Source organism: Astatotilapia calliptera, chromosome 1, assembly GCF_900246225.1.
Source record: "Astatotilapia calliptera chromosome 1, fAstCal1.2, whole genome shotgun sequence".
Taxonomy (NCBI): Eukaryota; Metazoa; Chordata; class Actinopteri; order Cichliformes; family Cichlidae; genus Astatotilapia; species Astatotilapia calliptera.
This window is the reverse complement of record NC_039302.1, coordinates 17,306,810-17,326,837: the sequence shown is the minus strand read 5'-3', so window position 1 is coordinate 17,326,837 and position 20,028 is coordinate 17,306,810. Positions and strand designations below refer to the sequence as shown.

Genomic DNA, 20,028 nt, shown 5'->3' with positions numbered 1-20,028 from the left:
TTAAGTGTTTGAGCCCACGAGCAATGCATTATGGGAAACATTCAAGATTTTGGCAGATTTTGTCCCCAGAAATGTTAAATATGAGTGTAACAGGTGAATTCAAGTGAGACGTATGCGTGTGTTCATTTTCTCAATTTATAGCTATTTTCTCAAAGTTTTGAATGAGTAAGTTTAAATGCTGAGATACCTAGCTTGAAATTTTGAGATAATAACCAGAAATATTGACTTACAGATGGCATAAAATAAAACCAGGGGCAGAAAGGACCTTCCAAAGATTTCAACTAACTTTTGTAGATTTTTGGATTTCTATCAACTAAATGCAGTTTGGTGCTGAGTAGATACACTACATTTCCAAAAATAGAGTTGATTTGATGAGTGTGAAACTTAACCCCACTGACTCTTTACTGACTATTTCTTGACTTTTCATTGACTTTCTGTGTCTCTGTTGCAGGGTGACCCCGGCAGATGGAGAGTTATCCCCCTCAGGTGCTCCTGGATGTTTAGATGAGCCTACAGGTGCTACTGGTGGCGCTGGTGCTATGGCTATGCCTGCCACATCCACTCTCTCGTTGCCTATGAGCCAAGGTAAACCTTCCCTGCGTCGCATCAAAGGCCGCATTCACCGCAGCAAGAGCCTGGACAGCCTCGATCTGCTTGACTCCAATGTAAGGCCCATGCACAGCTTCACTCTAACTTAACTTGTACAGAAATAGGAGGAGAACTGGTGATAGATAGTAACAGCCCGACAACTGACCACGTTTAGGAGTTTGAGTCTTATAGGAAATGTGCTGTGTGTATAGAATAAAAGTGCGAATGAGGGAATGTGACTTGCAATGTGCTTTGAGTGGTTAATAAGATGAGGAACTTGCTTTTAAGCAAACTCCATTTTAACAGAAACAGAGATGTTGAAGGGAAATGATTTATTGTAGTTTCAATGCAAACTAAAGGCCCAAGAGATATCCTAATGATTTCATTCAGATTGAAGCCACAGCGTTAATACACACATACACACACACACACACACACAGAGGCTGACCTTCGGTTATGTAATATTTCTGTGGTTTTCAGATGAGCACAGTTTAACACTTTCCATATGTCTCTCTCTATGACTGGTTTATTCTCATGAAAAGTATTAATCTGATAAATGATTGGGTAAGCTGCTTGGACTTAAAAACCCTTCCTATCTCTGGGATTGTCTATTGAGCTGAGAATGGCGTTTGGCCCACTCTCACCGCTGGTTAACTCGAGTGTACTTGTGTGTGTTTGCTAGGGTGTGTGCGTGTGTGTGTAGGCAGTTTGGTATTTGGGAAAGAAACCAACGGTTTATGATGTTAACAAATGCCAACCTGCTACTAATGCATGCTGGGTAAGGCTGTGGTCACACAGATAAAGATCTCCTTCCCTGCACGGTGCTACTGTATGTCTTTCTTTTCCCTCTACTACTGTCTTTGTGTCTTGACCCTCTGTAGATGTCTCCCCTAATAAATGTTCGCAGCGTGATGTTTCCTCATCTGCACCCGACCTTCCTCTCCATGCTGACAGTCTGCAGTGTGTGTGTGTGTGTGTTTGTGTGTACACATGTGCATGCTTGCTTTACTTGTTCAGGGCATCAGCCGGCCTTAATTGAGAGTTGCCCGGTGTCTCTGTGCACAGAGCCTTTGTTCTTCACAACTGGGACTCATTAAGATTACGTTCAAGAGAGGCGGCATTTGCAGCTTGCACAAGTTAATCCATTTTTGATGTGAAGGTGGGTTGAAGGATGAGAGAAAAAGTCACAGGGTGGAGGTGACAGTCAGGAACATGCTCCGAGATGACACAGCACAGCATCGGTCTGAACGATGCAGCAAACGCACACAAACACACACTTACGACCGCTTTTGTCTGTTTGATTGACTGCTGGCATGAGGTCTCCTGTCAGTTTCTAATTTTGAGACAGAGGCGAAAATATCTCATAGATTTTTAAAGCAACCTTGAGTGCCCTGCTGCATAATACTTGGCAGTGAGCCGTCTGGTCTAACTCAGAGGATTTTTTTTTCCTACCTTGCAGACGTGATTGAAGTAAGACCAGAGGTGGGTTGCACTGGAGCTGTAGAGGCAGATGGTCAATGAAAGTTAGATGTGACTTTGCTGTTGTATCATCGAAGAAAACAAAAACGTGCAGCACTCACGGCAGAGCTTTGGTTGAGTGGGAAATGAGCCGTGCAACTACAGCAGTGCTGTTGCCAAGGATAAAAACAGGGCTGAAAGATTTAAGGAAAAAAGATATATAAGTAGGCATATATTAATTCTTTTATCGACAGTAATGTGCTTTCCTTGTCCTTCCTTTTTATTAAACCCTTTTGACTGGTTTCAGAAGGGCTTAGGGTGGAAAAGGTGATGCTTGGTCTATTGGTTGTTTTTGCTAGTGTGAAATACTGAAATACAAAAGCGCTTTTTCTTTGCTTGAATCAGAATTTTTTTTAAATAAGACTGCCACCAATCTCAAGGGTAGAAGTTGTTTATATACCAGCAAACCCAACTTCAGCAACCTTACAAATGTTGCTGCCGTTTAGTTTTTTGTTTTCTATTTTCTTTTATGTCCAAAGTAACGTATTTGTTTTGTAGAAATCCTTCTGCAAGAACTTGAGATGTCGCTAGTTTCCGGAAACTAGTGAGCTAACTTCCTGCTAATTTCCTGCTAACTTCTAACTCTTTTAAACTTCGTCTTTTACATTGATGCCTGGATGTTAAAATTTACTGTAACACCCACTGAACATTTTAATGTAGAGTAAGGGTAGTGTGGTTATATTAAATATAAGGCAAAGAGAGAACTTTAAGGAATTCTAAAGTGACCATCAAAACCATGAAAAAATATTGCTGTAAACAGTTTATTTTGCGACACAATGAAACAAATGATAGCGTAATATGAAACGATAGACGTTTTCATATCGTAACAAACTGTTTATCTGTCCTATAGGTAATATGTATAAATATTAGCAGCACTGGCATGAATGTACATTAAAAAAAGATTAGAATTTTGTGTCACATCAAATTGAAAAAGAAAAAAACATTGCTTCATTTTCACGAACTTTTCACTTTTGTTCTGGCACAAGTCCTGCACTTCCTAATCTGTCAGCTAGCGCTCAATTTGTAACATGCGCCGATGTGACTCCTGCAGGAAGTATTTTAGGCATCAGTGTAGGGAAGCCAGAGTTGCTCTGAGACTCAGAGTCAAAGCGATGCTTCACAGTCTTGTCTTTAAAGACCATCCATCAGCAAAGATAGTCTTCAAACACAGCCTTGAGAAAACCTGTGATTTAAAGCAAGCCTTCCTTTCTTTATTTATTTGTGTTTATTTTTTCAAGCTTACGTTCTAACTGAAACATAATAAAAGTAAATCTCAATACTTTACATTTTGCATTAAATATATAGACGCTGCAGACTATCCATTTCATCTCACTTGCTCCTCGCTCCATGTATCAGAGCATGTTACACAAATACATTTTCTCCCGTTCGCTTGCCCTGCTGTGGACCTCCGCATGACGTCCATGAATGTAAATTCGTAGCATGAATAATAGATGGAAGAAATGATCCACGTCGTAATGTAGCGTTTTCTTTCTTTCAGTTGCAGCTATTTTTGCACATTAAAAAAATCAGCGCAGTGAGGACTACAGAGAGGAGAAGCTGAAAAAACTGTGGTTAAACTGGGTGAACTGATATGCAGAGACCTTGAGCTGAAAGTACACAATGTTTTAGTGAAATCTGTGGGGCACAATGCCTCGTCTGCTGCACTGTAGCGTTTATTTATCACTTAGTCTGTCCAAATAAGAAAACAAGAATTGCAGATTTTAAAAAATAAGAAAAAAAGGTTCATAAGGTAAAGTTAATAGTACTTCCAACACCTAGTAGCTTCTGGACTTTTTGAGTGCGGTGTTAATATCTGGAAGGAACATATCCTGTGGACAGTGAATAGCCTTTGATGAGCAGTTGGCGATGAGGTAGGCTTGCCTGCTTTCTGTCGGGATAATGGCCAGACCAAAGATGGCAAACCCACAAACACAAACTGACAGACGGGTGTGAAAGAGAGATTACAAAATAGAGTCATAAATAAAAGGTTATGACATGAATGGCCGAGGGAGGGCTGAGCGAGTGGTTTGGCAGCGGGTGCAGCATGTACCTATTAGATGAATATATTTCCCCTGGACAGACAGAAGGCTCTGCAGACACCTTATAACTCATTCTCCTCGTCCCTTGTTTTCAAGGCACAGTGGCACAAAATTGCACATCACATAAAGTCGTTTATTTCACCAGCGCTGAAACAGTCTGCAGCCTTTGTGGTTATGGAACGATATGCTGTGCCTAAAGAGTGTGAGTGTGTGTGTGTGTGTGTGTGTGTGTGTGTGTGTGTGTGTGTGTGTGTGTGTGTGTGTGTGGACTGAATATGGTATTACAGCAGCAACAGTGGTTATTTCTGAACAAATTATTAAATCTGCAGTAGCGCTAAGCTTCTGGGATCATCATCATCAGTGTGGGAAATTAACAACAAATAGGAGCCAAATGCTGGTGGGTTTTGTAAGTTGCATGGCTCAGCCAGCAATGGACTATGAAAAAAATACTTGTCATCAAAATACATGCAAAAACTAAATCATAAAATGAAACAGATATACCTGAAGTTCACGACCTTAATAGAGAGGGAGTATGTATGCATGTGTCCTGTTGCCAGGTCAAACTCTTAAAGCTGTCCCGTTTCTTGGCTGTACAGTGTTACTGCTGTTCTGCACAAAAGCAGTCCTGATGACGTACACCAACACAATGAGATCGTTAGATGTGATGCAATCGTGAGAAATCTGCCACAAAAGTCAGCATGCAACATCTGTCAGAGACCACAGCTCTACTCGTTCTTTGCCCGCCTCAAGTGGAAGCACAAACGCATTTCATGTTGACACTGGCACATAAATCCAAAAGCAGGTATGGAATGTATGATAGTGTAAACCAAAAACTGGCAACATGAAGTCAGATGTGTTTTGGCACATTATTATTATTTTCTTGTCATGAAGAATAAAATGAAACACGAGAAAGTTAAACATAATGGGGAATTTAATTTTATTTAATTTTGTTGCGCAACAAATTGCATGTATGTACGGTGGCCCTGAGAGGCCAAACGGACTGCAACTTAAGAAAACACCAACATTAAGAAAAACGCTGCAAAAGCACACAATACACAATGAAAATAGGAAAAACGGAAATAGAAGAAAACAGATTTCCAAAAGCACAAGGGAAGTGTTTCCTGGGAGACAATAACCCAACGGACCAGTTTCAGCACTTGTGGTAGCTACCTGGGTAATGTGCCAGTAAAGTATCTATTGCTGTGTGATTTATTACTATTAATGAGGGCTACATTACAACCTGCTAGCTACAAACAAAATCATGTGCAGTTGTGATGTCCACCCTAATCTTACTCATTTTAGATTAAGATTTAAAAATGTAGTTGGCATTGCTTTCAGAACTGCACGTGATTATTTGCAGCTAGCAGGTTGTTAATGCATCAAGTCTAACAGTCTGTGGTCTATGAACCAACCTCAGCTAACACCAGCTAACAATGTTAGCTTGGTGACAAATAGCCTTTAGTAATAGTAACAGATCAGTACATTCATGTAGTTGTAAAATGCATGACAATATATCAAGTAATCCAAAGTATTCAGAATATGTTACTCACATTGAGTAACTTAACAGAATACATTACAAATTACATTTTGGACCATTTTGCATTCTTTAATCTGTAGTGGAATACATTTTAAAAGTAACCTTCTCAACACTGATTATATTGAAGTATATAAATAAAACTGATAAGACAAATAATGCTGTACGATTAATACTTTTTCTTTTGTCACTTACCAGGATTCTTGCTTGTGCTCCTTTTACTTGAATAAAGAGATCTTGATTGGCAAATGGGACATTCAGTGAAGCATTATCACTCCTCATTATTTGCATTAAGCAGCAGCACATCTATAGGCTGTAGCTTTCATGCTCCCTATGGCTTTCGTTTTGATTCCAGTGATTCATTAGCTTTTTAAAGACACAAAGCCCTCTGCATAATGACATGCTTTTTGCCTCTTGTGTTAGCTCGTGCTGCGGCCGCTGTGCATTAGTAATGTCAGGCAGGAAGGGCGTGCAGGATCAATGATGGTTCTATAGATAGATGAAGCTATGATCTATGCCAGCCACAGCATGAAAGTGAGAAAGATTTATATTTAACACAGGGTCATTTGGAACCATTCGCATTAAACTGGTTTAATCAATCCCTCTCAGTTTGCAGGGTCAGTTGGATGGGACATCAGTGGTGATGTAGCTAAAGGAATTCCCGGCCTCATTCGTTGAAGATAGCGTTCGTGTTGGTACGTCTGGCAGTCTGCTGTCCTCCGTGCAATATTGATTGGTCGCATTAGGGAGTCTGCAGGTCAGCGTTTCTCTAATGGGGGCAGAAAAAGATGGAGGAGAACAGAAAGTAGGGGATGAGTAGATAGAATGAGGTAAGAAAGGAGGGGAAAATTAAAGGCGATGAGACTGACGGGATGTCTGACTTAACGTGTAGCTGTACTGGTGTTGTTTTTCTCACGCGACCTCAAGCACAACCCCATCACCGCTCTGCCTCACAGTATTGATTAGATGTGCTATAGCTAGTTAAAGAGGACCTGTTGTTCTCGCCTTCATGGTCTTTGTTTACAGCATATTAATACAAATGTTTGCCCACCTTCACCTGGGCAACTGTCAATATTAAATAAATAACACCAGCGAGCACTGTACTGTGCTACTTAATGGCTCAGAAGAATTAATTTTATTGATCAGGTCTGACTGGCTGACATCACAGTGGCATCCATGTGAGATGTTTTTGGACAGCAAACTACTCGTGGTGCTTGTGATAGGTAAGCTTTAATTTTGTCCTAATTCACATGCTTGTTATTTAACAGCCTCAGTGAGTGGCAGCATTTCCTCAGTGACCTTCGGTAGCGCTGGTGTTTTCGTGTAACTTTAGATCTTGCTTTCACATCTATCCTTGTTTGAGTCTCTGGGCTGTTTTAGTAGCGCTGAAATGTCATCTTCTGAATAATTTATTATTCTTAAAAGCAACACCTTGAAGCCCCGGGTAAATTAAGCCAAATGGCACGACGGATTCCCCATTGTTTGTTTGTTTTTTGTTTTTTTAAATGTTTGGGTTGGTGATGTGTCCGCTGGAAGTAAACAACGGGTCCTGCATGAAACGTGTCGGATTATGAAAAGAGAAGATCGGGTTAATGTATGACTTCAACATTCATCCACGTGTCCACAGCAGCAGCAGCAGCAGCAGCCGCGTCTAATTAGATGGGATGGAGTCTCAGCAGCTCCGCTGTTTCCATGGTAACACAATTACTGTGCCCTGGGTGGGAGGTTAGGGTGATAATGCGTGTAGGTTTACACAATGTCAGCGGACAGTTTTTTTTTGTTTGTTTGTTTATGTAAAGAGGAAATATTATATTATGTTTAGCTTCTCGGATTTATTTTTCTGTTTGTGTGTGTAGAAGAAGGAAACGCTCACACAGTAATGGCGAACATAAAAATTCATATTTACCATCTGATGTCGAGGCTTCGTATATGATGTTGTTCATGAGTGTTAAGAGCTTCAAATATTTCATTGATTTGATATGACTAATGTGATGGTCTTCAGTCTGTTCTATGTTTTTAGAGAGATCCAAAGGAAAAGAAGAACTGATTGTAGCATTATGTTATGTGCTGTAAGATATTTGAAAAGCCAAAAAGCTACTTTATGCACAGGCTACTCCTGTTAATGCAGTCGAATCACTCACAAATAAAACAGTTCCCTTGATGAAATACGCAGAGAAAATTCAATTCAATTTGAAGCTGGCAGAAAAAGATGCAGACACTCGAAGGCATGGAAGTGGGAAAAACAGACAAGTGCTTCAAGGAAGTTGCAGGATCAACCGACCAGAAGTCCGATCAAGTCAATCGGAACTCAGAGGGCAATGTTGATCCAAGAAAACAGATGAAAGCCATAACTCTGGGAACAATGGTCCATAGTCTGATTATCATGTCATGCCCCTGTGGTATCATAAATAACCAATAGCATCACTGCTAGAAGATGAATGGTGCACCCGTTATGGTGGGACTAGCCACCCTCCATAATGCACGATGACTCTTTACCTCCAGGTAAAGTGGTGTAATGGGGGGTGGGGGGGGGGGGGGGGGGGGTGGGGGTGATGTTGCAGTGGAGAAGCCTCCACCTCTAGGGCAAGAAATCCTGAAAGTCTGAAGAAACCGATGCAATTATCTCCAAAGAGGAAGTTAGAAAAGATGCAACTTTCCACAATGCTTCCACAGTTAAAAAACAAAAAACAAACAAAGAAAAAAACAAAAACAAACAAAGTTTGGACATTAAATTTCATATTAAAGAAAAACTAAAAAGTAAACCTAATTCTCCAGCATCAGTGGGATGGCACCGTGAAAATATTCTGTACACACCTAGCAGTGACATGTTATTCTTGTACACACAATTTACACATGCCTACTGTTTCTAAATTATGGTCAGCGTGTGGCCCAAAAAATGGCAAATTACTTATTACTAAGTAGACGGATATCAGCTGAACAGCCAAAACAGTATTAAGTTTTAACATTTGCCAACTCTTTACTTCTCACCTTGGAAGTGCACGGTTCATAGTTTGCTTGTACTGTTTTCTACTGTGCACAATATGGTCTCTCCTTCCTGGGCCCTGCACTGCACCCTCACCACACACAGCCCAGTTTTTTACTGAAATACCTGAGACATGAAGAAAATAAAACACTAAGGACACATCTCCTGAAATGCAGTCACACTCCAATTTAAAAATGAGCCCAGCTGTCAGAAATATCCTCCGACTGGATCAGTGTAGCCACTCCACACACACACGCTTACGTGAAGATGCAACGTGAAACTGTAACGAGGCCTGCTCAACTTAGAATGGTCTGATAAAAAAAAAAAAGTGTTTAAAATCTCCGACAGGACGTACACAGCGCGATTTGCTGGGTACTACACATTCTTCCACAGATATTTTTGACTTCTTTTTTGACTTTTTTTTTTTTGTTGGTTTACCTAAAACTTGATTGAAACAAAAAAAACAAGACTGTATTTGCAAACCAATTGTATTGTCTAGGCATTTTATGCAGATTGCAAATCTTGAAATATGAGTATTTATTATCTTCATAAACCCCTGGCTTATCTGATGTGTGCTGTAATATTAGTTAAAGCGAAGATGATCGCGTGTCGTTTGTCCCTTTTTATCATCTTTCAGCAATGTCAGCCTCTCTGATGCTGCTGTACACCGAAAGATCTCTCTAACCTTTCCTACCGTGCAGGCACCTTCAGGGGCTCTCATTACACGTTTGACTTTTATTTTCCCTCTCAACTAAATCGACCACCAGAAATGTGAAACTTTGTCAAGTGAGACACCTCCAGGGGGAAGTCACGATGGCAGCCTGCACCCTGGCTCTGTGGCATCTGTCTGCAGACTAAATCGACTGAGTCGAACAAACAGAGGACGGGAAAAACAAGGAGAAATGAACGGGTTAATCAGATCTGATGGATGGAAGGAGATACTATGTGTGTGTCTTTCTGCTTGTCACTGTATCCGTGTGCCTCAGGACGACTGTTTGCTTGGAGACAAAGGGGCTCTCAGGATGGATTCGTCAGAAGCCGGGGGCTGTGCTGTGCACCATTAGGATCAAGGATGCTATTTCAGGATGCTACCTGCTGAGGGATGTACTCTGCTCACAGTTTTGATGGCCCCCTCCGCTCAAGTCCATTAAACAGGGCAGAGATGGCCTCTGCGGCTGCTGAGTAACCGTGATAGCGCCTGTTTTCACAAGCTGACCACCTATTTTAGGTCTGATGTTTATATGTTTAATGCTTGCATTTTGTGAATGATTCTGGTCTTCTTCTATATTTAACCTCCTCACTAATATACAATCTAACTCCATCACTGGCGAGCGTTTGATTTCATCCCTATCTAAGATGCTTGTCCTTAAGGCATGACCTTTTGTGGGCTTGCATAACTGTCTCCACTTTAGGTGGGGTTATAAAAGCCATGCAGAGAGTCTTCTGCTGCTTTCCTAAAAATTAAAACAGGTACAGGTGAAAGATCTTTAAACAGTCACTTTGTACGTACTCAGCTTTTTTGGAATTTAAGTTTTTAAGTTTAAGACTTAATTAAAGGTTTAGGTGAAGAGCAAGCAACTAGTCTTTATGGTGGTATTGTTGTTAGGCACCTCACCGGGATATGAATATGCCTGTGTGTGTGTGTCTGTGTGCACGTCTGTTTATTTGAGGAAGATGAATCAGCGTTGTTTGCTGACTGACTGGTGCAGCACGGGGATGCAGAGTGACCTTGGTGGCCTTTGGGGTTAAAAGTCATGTCTAGTATGACATGTTGTTTACATTTTTGTTTTTGTTTTTTTCATTTTTTCCACGTAGAAGATGTGCGATTAAGTAAACTGAAAGGAATAGACTGGCAACCCTTCCGGGCTGTTCCCCACCTTTTCTCCAGGATCCAGCCCCCCTCCAACTCTTGGATAAGTGATTTTTTTTTTTACAATTAAGATGTGGTAACACTTAAATTTTTGTTTTTAGCACTTTGTTTCTATTTGATTAATCTTATTTTAAAAATATAGAGACTGTAGGGTGGCATCCTCTCCTTCCTCCTGTTGTCATAAGTGACTTGTTTAGTGTGGGCTGTAACAAGTTACTCCTTCTCCGACATTACTGTTCTGTAATTCACCTGTGTGGCCACTAAAAGTGCTTTTGCTGCACCAAAAGAATTAAAAAGGCTCCGAAGCTCTGCCCCCCCCCCCCCCAAATCAACACGTCTGGAAAACAGTGAGGGTTTTAATCCTGCAGAGGGCAGAGTTTCACTACGAACCACCTTAACCCTGCTGCTGAGGGGACTACTGACCTGCTCAGCAGTGGTCTCCATTTTAAAGGACAGCATAATATACCCATAAGTGGATATATGTCATATGCTGCACACCAGTTTTAACTCTTACATAGATAATTATATCTCTACCATATTTTTGAAATTCAGTTTGTGATGAATTGAAAAACAAAGATCAAGACGTCAGAAAAGCAAGTCATCAGCTTTCATGTTAGTCTAAAGACAATTAGAATCGAACAGCCTGCTTTACTGACATATGAACAGACATAATGAGAGTCTCCGCAGTGAATTTCTACTATCTCCAAATTCAACCGCACTAATATTACATTGGATAAATATGTACAGGGTGGGCCATTTATATGGATACACCATAACAACATGGGAATGGTTGGTGATATTAAAGTTGACATGTCAATGGCTATGGGTCCATTCTTCATCAATGGAAACCTCAAGGCCAGTGGAAATTTGAAATTGCTACATGATGATGTGTTTCCCTCTTTATGCACTGAAGCTGGCACGTTCCCTGAGTTTTTCCAGCAAGATGGTGCACCACCACATTATGGGTGCCAGGTCCGAGCATTCCTAGATGAACTGTTTCCTGGAAAGTGGATTGGTCGTCGTGGGCCAGTTGAAAGGTCTCCCGATCTGACCCCCTTAGACTTTTATCTTTGGGGTCATCTGGTGTGAGTCTATGGTGTGAAGATACGAGATGTGCAGCACCTGAAACTACGGATACTGGATGCCTGTGCTGGCATTTCTCCTGCGGTGTTGCTATCAGTGTGTGAAGAGTGGGAGAAGAGGGTTGCATTGACAATCCAACACAATGGGCAGCACACTGAACACATTTTATAAGTGGTCAGAAACTTGTAAATAACTCATGAAAGAATAAAGTTACGTTGAAACCGAGCACACCATTGTTTTTCTTGTGACATTACCAATAAGTTTGATGTGTCACATGGCCCTCTTCCTATTGAAAAAACAAAAGTTATATCCAAGATGGCCACCATGGTCACCACCCATCTTGAGGAGTTTGCCCCCTCACATATACTAATGTGCCACAAACAGGACTTTTCACAAACGATTCCTATTTTATTATGGTGTATCCATATAAATGGCCCACCCTGTATATTTAATTTGCAATAAACCTCAGGCCTGTAGCTATTGTGCATCCCTCTGTGACTTCATGGGTTAGCCTTCGAAGCAGATGCCAGAAAACTTGATTAACTGAAATCGACATATCAGAAAAACCTACTGGGGATTGCGCTGCCAAGCAGAGAGAGAGAGATCTGTGTACCAACGGAGAAACAGAGGGGCACGGGCACAGATTCATCTGCAGATTAACCACATGCTTCTTGCTAAACATGCTATCTAGTAGTATTTGAAAAATGAACTCAGAATCTGGCTTTAGCATGAATATAATCAGCATTACATCTGCACTGAAGAGGAAGAATGTGTGAACAGTGAAATATAAAAGTTCCGATGTTCTGTTCTTGTTCTCGTTCATGAAAGGCTGGTCACATTTATGAGGTGGTGTCGAGCCTTAGCTGGAGATATTTTATTAAAAATAAGAGAGGGGGCAGAAGGGAGAGCAGGAAGGGATGACTGATCAGTCAGCTGACAAGGATTTTATCATCCATGGGTCAGCGCCTTCACTTGAAGCCTGCCATGGAGTATTCTCTAGCTTTCTTTTGAACATTGAATGCAGTGTGCCTGGTGCCACTGGTAGCCTTGAAGTTCAGCTGGACTGTGCACAGTTTCAGAAACTCCGCATGGTCAGAGGAGCAGTGTTTAAAGAGGCGCCCTCCAACAGTATATATATCTCTGGCTCCTGTTCAGTGGACGCTCCCTCTGAGCCTCAGTGATGTTGCCAGTGGATTAGCTGTGCTCACATCCCTGTATCCTTTGTTATATCGTCTGCTTGTTTTCTTTTAATAAAGCTTGCTATCCTCCTTAGTCCCGGTGGAGGCTGGCAGACTGACAGGCATACGAGACACCGAGCAGGTGGACAGGAATGACAGGTAGGGAGGGTGTGATGGTGACAAACTGGGCGGAGGTGGAGAGGTGTTGCACGGGTGCTAGAAAAGGTCACAGCACCACAAACCCCTCTGTTTGTTTGGCGCAGTCACAGTTAGCGTCACACCCTGCGATGTTGTCGCTTTTGATTGTGTCTTCTTCTGTGACGAGCTACGTTCTTGTCAGTCGGAGTTGGAGCCAGATTTGCTTTCATGCATATGGGCACTTTTACAGTCACAGGCTTTGGCACGAGCAAACCTGCTCGGAAGGGGGAACATCGCTTACCTTTGACACCCCCTCCCGTTAGTAGCAAGTCAAAAGGACGTGCTCTTGAAGATAAAGAGAAACTCGACAAGAGTTTTAAGCTGTGAAGAAATTTTGATCAGTAATCGTCCCAGTCTGATGACTAACAGCCTGCACCGGTTACAAATTTAGCGTGCAACATGAAATGTTGTTGCTCATTTGATTCTCCGGTGGAGGCAGATGGATGTATTGGTGACCCCTCATCCCCCCCCATCGACTGGACGAGCTCCACCTTCCTGCAACGGCAACTTAGTCATCATAGCCGCTGATGGTTTGTCCCTAATGGTGATCCATAAATAAAGGAGCAACCAATGAAGAGAATTGATTTCCACAAGCATGGAGGAGATTTATGCTCTGACTTGGACTCCTCTTCGCGGCTGTATATCACTCCTCCTGAGATGTTTTGCCCTTCATCTTTTTTTTCTTTCCTGTCTCTGACTTTAACATCCAAAACAGAGAGCTCCCTCTCTCTCCCTTTTTTTAGACAATAACATTTGCCAAATGTCTTTCTCTTTTGCCTTTGATCTTTTTTCACTTTCGACTCTATTTTATTAGTCCACATGCTCTTTTCACCTGGCCTGTAGCAGTTGGGTTTTTCTCCCTGCTCTGCGTCTGTCTGTTGTTTTCTTGTTTTCTCATTCGCTCGCACGCACACACACCTTCACCGTGTAAAAATTGGCCAGACTCTAACACACCAGCCTCTGACTTTTCTGGAATTTGCTCATTTTGCTGATTTTTCTGTTTGACTGACTCAGGTTAAGGATCTGAGAAGTGGACGTTCTTCAGCATTTTATTGACCTGATCTGTTGGGTCTGCATGCTTTAAAGGATCATACAGTTTCCTGTAATCCAGCCCTCTGATTCACTTACATAGTTAATCCACCAACGTAGCTACATATGCATTGGTTTGCTCCAGATTTGCATTTCATGTAGCAGATGTTCTCTGTGCTTCTGTGTGTTTGTGTGCATGCTTTTATGCTGGTCCACCCTGCCGTGGACATCCAGGTGCTTCTAACACCAGGAGCCATAACAGACCTGAGTTTATTAATGTTGTTCATTTCCTCTCGTCTGTTCGCCTCTGGCTGCCTCGCTGCTCGACTCTCCAGTCCAACATTCCACACACTCCACTGGAATTAAGGGAGAGGCCTGCGGCGAGGCAGGGAACGAGCTCAGGAATGTCTCTGTTATCACAGGGAGAGATGATGGAGGGAGGAAGGGAACAGGAGGTCAGGCTTGAGGGCCTCAGCGTTGTTAGACTGATTTCAGTCAGGACCGCTGGAGTCGTAGGAGTTCCCAGCATCAAAGCTTTGTGCACTACACACAGCTCTGCCCATAGGCTCATATTACCACAGAGGTGCGGGCCTCTGGCCCAATCAGAACACATAGGAATCTAATTTTAGAGCTGCGGCTTTTTAAATCAATATCTCCAGTCCTATCAGTGGCAGTGTCATGTAGATTATCTCACGGCTTTCATAGATGTCACACCAGGTTGGCTCTGCTCTCAGTCCACAGCGTGCGCTGTTGAGGATCACCCCACATTCACTCACGCAGGCAAATGCACTGGCTCGCAAACTGCACGTGCATACGGAGGGGCACATACGCGGGCAAAAGCATCCCTCTGGGTTAACCGTAGCTGGAGTCAGAGCGTGTGCAGACATATGCACATGTGTGTGGTGAGTGAACGTGAGAAACAAATTGATATGGTATGACGAGGACAGATTAAAATCAAATGCCATATTTTGGGAGGTTAGGCAGAGGCATCATGTTTTGCATGTGAGTGTTTGAATATCCGTATGATTAATTCAAGCGTTTGGTCTTCTGGAGAAAGAGGATCAGAGTGCAATTTTGAAGGTAAATGTTTCAGTGCTACGCAACATAAGGATATTTTCTTGTTTAACACTATATTTTGAACAAGAAATACAAAAAGGCGTGCAGTATAGTTTTAATGGGAGTGTTATTTTGTTGGTATTTTGTGCTCTGACTGATTTCAGTCATCTTTCAGCTCTTGTGTCTCTGTTGTGGGCTTTGGTGATGGTCGTAAATTAGAAATGAAGAGAAAGAAATAAAAAAAATACAGAGCTTTTGAACATTAATGACAGTGACATCAGAAATTCCGGATTAAACCAAAGTGTTTTCTGAGAGGTTCATAACAAAGCGAGAGCAGATATGACGATGGAGCACAGCAAGAAAATTTATGGATGTAATATTAAAATGTTTTGGTTTTTTTGTTTTTGACCAGCGAGGAGGCGTCGGTTTGTTTGGAACACAGAACGAGAAGATCTTGTTTCAAACATCTTGCCTTGGTTTCCTATAAATACTCTAGATTCCCTTTACCCCAAATCCATGCATATTAGGTGTAATATTACAGTGTAACAATTCCCTTCTGGTCTCTGCAGAGGAGTTGAAACCTGGGTTCTGCTCCTATAGTTTATGTGTAAATGCAGAGGGCACATTTCTCCATGGGACGTAAAAAAAAAAAGTTAGTAATGTTTACAGTGATGGTTTCATATTGAGCTTCAGCTGCTCTTCAGATTTTCTCCTTTGTCATGTGAGATAAATGAACTATTTATCACATTTTCCTTACAGGCAGTTCAGTCCTTTAAACAGTTCACTGTGTCAGTGTGAGCTTTCAGTGAATGGATTTCTGTGTGAAATCCACTCAATCTTAGGCATGCATAATGTTGAATAGTCTACCTATTAAAAATGATTGTTTTCATCCTTTTACTAGTTCTACTATTATAGATTTAAGACTAGGCTTACCATGCAACAAATCAGAGTTACATTAAATTCAAGTTAAATTCATTTGATGAATAAAGCTGAATGGAAGAGATGTTTCCTTTAAGTATTTAAAAAGTCAAGCTGTTTTTACAGTTTAACATTTATATATCTAAGCAAAGGTTAACTGCTGTGATCCAGATGCTTTCTGGTAGAAAATCCTGTTGTCCTGTAATGTGTCATGCAATCTGACCTTCCCACAGGACTGCTGCCCCTGCACATTACACACTGACTAACAGCATGACAACAGAACTAATCACAGCCTTGTAGCTGTGGTCTGCATAATGTTCCCTCACACACACACACACACACACACACACACACACACACACACACACACACACACACACACACACACACACACACGTAGCACCTATTAGACTAGTTTTTAAATCCTTCATCATTTTAAAAATATTCACTGGTGTATTTAAAGTGTCGTCTCACAGTAGAGAGATGTGATATGAATTTTGATTTTTTAATGAATTTTGATTTAGAGAATCTCTTCAAAATTCATGGAATTATGAGCCGAACTCTAATTTCTTTTTATTTTGTTTCCAAGGAGCCAGACTTTCTTTTCATTTTTTAAAGCAGTCTTGAGCAAAGTTCTCCAGGGTTTCTGAAGGTCCTTCAAAGTTTCCTTTGGACATTGGTTGCATTTTTCCAAGCAATTCTTGTACTGAACCATGATTTTTTTTTTTCTTTTTTTTTGGGGGGGGGGGGGGGTGTTTATAAAGCCTCCACTTAGCTTGTTGTGCAGTGTGGACAAGTGGAGATTAGAAGAAGTGGCAGCCCTAAAAAAAAAAGCTATGTACAACAGATAAACAGTATCTGAAAGTCATGTCCTTAAGATGCATCTGGACCCTCAGTTGATCCATATGCTGTTCACTGAAGCCTCATCAGAAATGGTGAGGGATGGCATCCCAGGTTCAGGCTGCATTTTAGCCAGGGGTGTTTGGGATCTTTTCAAAATTCATGGAATTATGAACTCAAAAATGTTTGGTCACATTTTGATCCACTATACAGTATTTGTTTGACGATGACAATGATCCCAAACACACTGTATTAATACAGTAAAAGCATACCTGGTTCGAAAAAACCCACAATAGAGCACAAAGAGAAGCTTTGAATGTCCTTCAAGAAGCCTGGAGAACTATTCCTGAAGACTGCTTAAAGGATTTACAAGAAAGTTTGCCTAAGAAAGCTCATGCTGTGTAGAAGGTGGTCATAGCAAATATTGACTTTCAAGAGTGGTAGAATTGCTGTTTATTTGCACCTATTTCAATAAATTGTGCCACCTGTTTCTCATTTTCCTGGTGCAATATAATGAAATGGGGTTGGCTCAAGACTTAATATAATGTGTAATAGGCAGGTAATTATAATACTATCTTTCAGATTTGTAAAACCTGTCAGATCTATGAAAGCGAAACTCAGCTGGCTTGTCTGCTCGGTAAAGTGAGGCTGTGGTGTTTTGTAGGTGTATTTTTTTTTTTTTTTAACTCAGTGATCCCTGGTGTTGTTATCCTGGCAGTGCTGCTTCCATATGCTGTTTACTGTACATGTCACATGGTTAGGCCAGTGGCACTAGTTCAGCTGAGGGAGGCCCCAGGTGATAAAGAGCTGTAAGCAAACAGAGGCAGATAACAACTCTACGCAAGCCTACATTCCCTGTTGGCGGTGCAGCAAACGCAACAACAATGTACTCACGCCGCCATTTTTAACAAATTTCTTTCTTCTATTTTAGAATGTGGCACAAAAAAAACGTATTATATTCCAAAATTCTCTCATGTGACTCTTAAAAAAAGGGCAAGTTCATTTTGTGTATTTTGAGAGTTTAAGGGGGTCATACAACATTAGAAACAATGGGCTTCATTCACACAAATCTGTGCTTAGACCACGCCAACGAATGAGTCACGCACAAATCTGGGATGTTATGTGAAAAAATTTAGAAGTGCTTCAGAGAATCTTAAAACAGTTAAACACCCCCCCAATAATAATAAAAACAAGAATAAGAATAGGTTCATTATTTTCCAGTTTTACAACACATCAGCATAAACAAAATTAAGTAAAACTCAAAAATATGTGTTTTTCCTAGTCCAATAAAAGCTTTGGCATCATTTATGATGTCACAGTGTGTGTGCCAGGACATTCACTGTACTGCAACCCAAATGCAGTTATTGTAACACTTTGGAAATGTGTTCATTTTGTGGCTTCCTCCTCGGACATTTGGATTGTTTCGCGTTCTTCAGCTGTAAAGTTATCATGCTTTTTTGCTTTTAGCTGCCAGGCTTCTCTTGTACCACAGCTTCTCCACTTTCACCCCTCAAGCTTGTGGTAAATGCTCTAAAAATGGAGAAATGTGGGCCTGGCAGTATGCAGATTGAAAAGCACAAGCCTATCGATTTAGAAATGATTCAGATTCACTAACAGATTCATTCACCTACAGTTGGTGATCAGGGAAAAAATAGCTGGCGTGCACATTTTTATGAGGGCTAATGTATTCCCAGCTCATGCCACTAGTATGCTTCAATAGCTCAGTTTTAGAATTGTGGGCCACTGCTAATTAGTTACAAAATTCACTAAATTATAATCAGAGCTTTATTTTCATTGTAAAGGATTAATAAAATTGTGTGTGAACATTTTTCTGCTTCTGAAGGGGCGATATTTGAGGGAAAAACCAGAATGCTCCAGGTTGAGCTTGCACACTTTCACCTCTTAGACTATGACAGTTTCCACAGGTGTCATATGGATTGCAGGATGCGTCAAATGGTTCAGAACCACTAAGTTTGCTGTTACACTCCTGTTGTTTACAAAAATGTACATATCCGCTTTCCAGGTTGGCATCCATCCACGTGTCACTACAGACTTTAAAATCAAATATATGCAAATGCTCTGTTTGCCCGGTGGATCCGGATGTGTGCGTTCAATGAGCTCACAGGAACTGGCTATATACTGGAGGATAGGATATTGTAAATCCCTGCCCGCCACCCAACTCAGTCCTGACCCAGCTCAGGCCCCACAGTGTCCACCATCAGAAAGGTGGCTTAGAACAGCTTTTTTTGGTCAGCCCCCTTTGTGCTGAGTTCATCAGGCTCGTCCTCTAAACAGAGAGCCAGGGCCATTGCCTTGTGGCTCTTTCTTTCTTTTCAGGCAACAAATGTGCTAAAACAGCACTCCATAATCACTTGGCATTAGGGGCTGTTGTGTTGGGCATTAGAGGTTAGAATTGACCAGTGGGATGTTATAAAAATGAGTCTGACAAGGGAACACCAAAGCTGATGAGTCTGGATCCTGGCACTGGACGGCTAGAGGATTAGTCAGCTAACACACTGGCTGGGGCTTCTGCAGGGTCGGGTCCCATCGCATCTCATCACCACCAGGCTAGAAGCGGCCCCTGTGGCTGCCGTGTCTCCATCCGCCTCTCTGGCTGGCGTGCTAGCTTTGGTACCCATCCTCCACCGCTCTCCGTCCTCCGTTGGACCATCGTGTCTTCTTGTAGCATGGTCCTTTCACTGGAGGAGCGGTATGATGTCATAAGCTTAGGATGGGAAGGGTTAAGTGGCAGTGGAGGGGCATGATTCAGTTGAGTTCAGAGAGATTTTGGTCATCACAGGTCAGAACACTTATCAAACACACACAGACTATATTTAGTCATTTTCAAGTCCAGCTGAATGCCCTTTGTCTCTGCTGAGACTCTCGCTGAAGTGATTTGTGTCGATAAGGAGAGCGAATACACAGCAAGCTGCTCAATTCGCTTCTCATTCTCCTAATCTACCGTATCACATTCGAAACGCTTAATCGACGCTAAAAAAAGGAGCACAAACGTTATTTTTTGCAAATGGAACTCAGATTTGATGTTCCCCTCGGTATTATCTGCCAGTCACAAGGAGAAACGCATTTACCTCGTTATCAGTGAACCATTAAATCACATTTACCGCGCAGCAACTAACCACTTATTTTGCTTTTGAAGTTAATTCAATGGGGGTTTTTTTTACTGAATTACAGCC

The 20,028-nt window shown here is 41.6% G+C and overlaps 1 protein-coding gene across 11 annotated transcripts in view; it reads left to right on the top strand.

Moving 5' to 3' along the window:
• tjp1a (tight junction protein 1a) overlaps window positions 1–20,028 on the top strand; it is a 102,006-nt gene that overhangs the window by 24,563 nt on the left and 57,415 nt on the right. For 10 of the 11 annotated variants that reach the window (XM_026166890.1, XM_026166815.1, XM_026166809.1 and 7 more), the window contains exon 2: window positions 452–665. In XM_026166890.1, the coding sequence (XP_026022675.1) occupies window positions 452–665 (214 nt within the window). Of the gene's footprint in view, window positions 1–451; window positions 666–12,933; window positions 12,953–20,028 lie in introns of those variants that run through there. The other variant, XM_026166882.1, reaches the window with a different exon arrangement.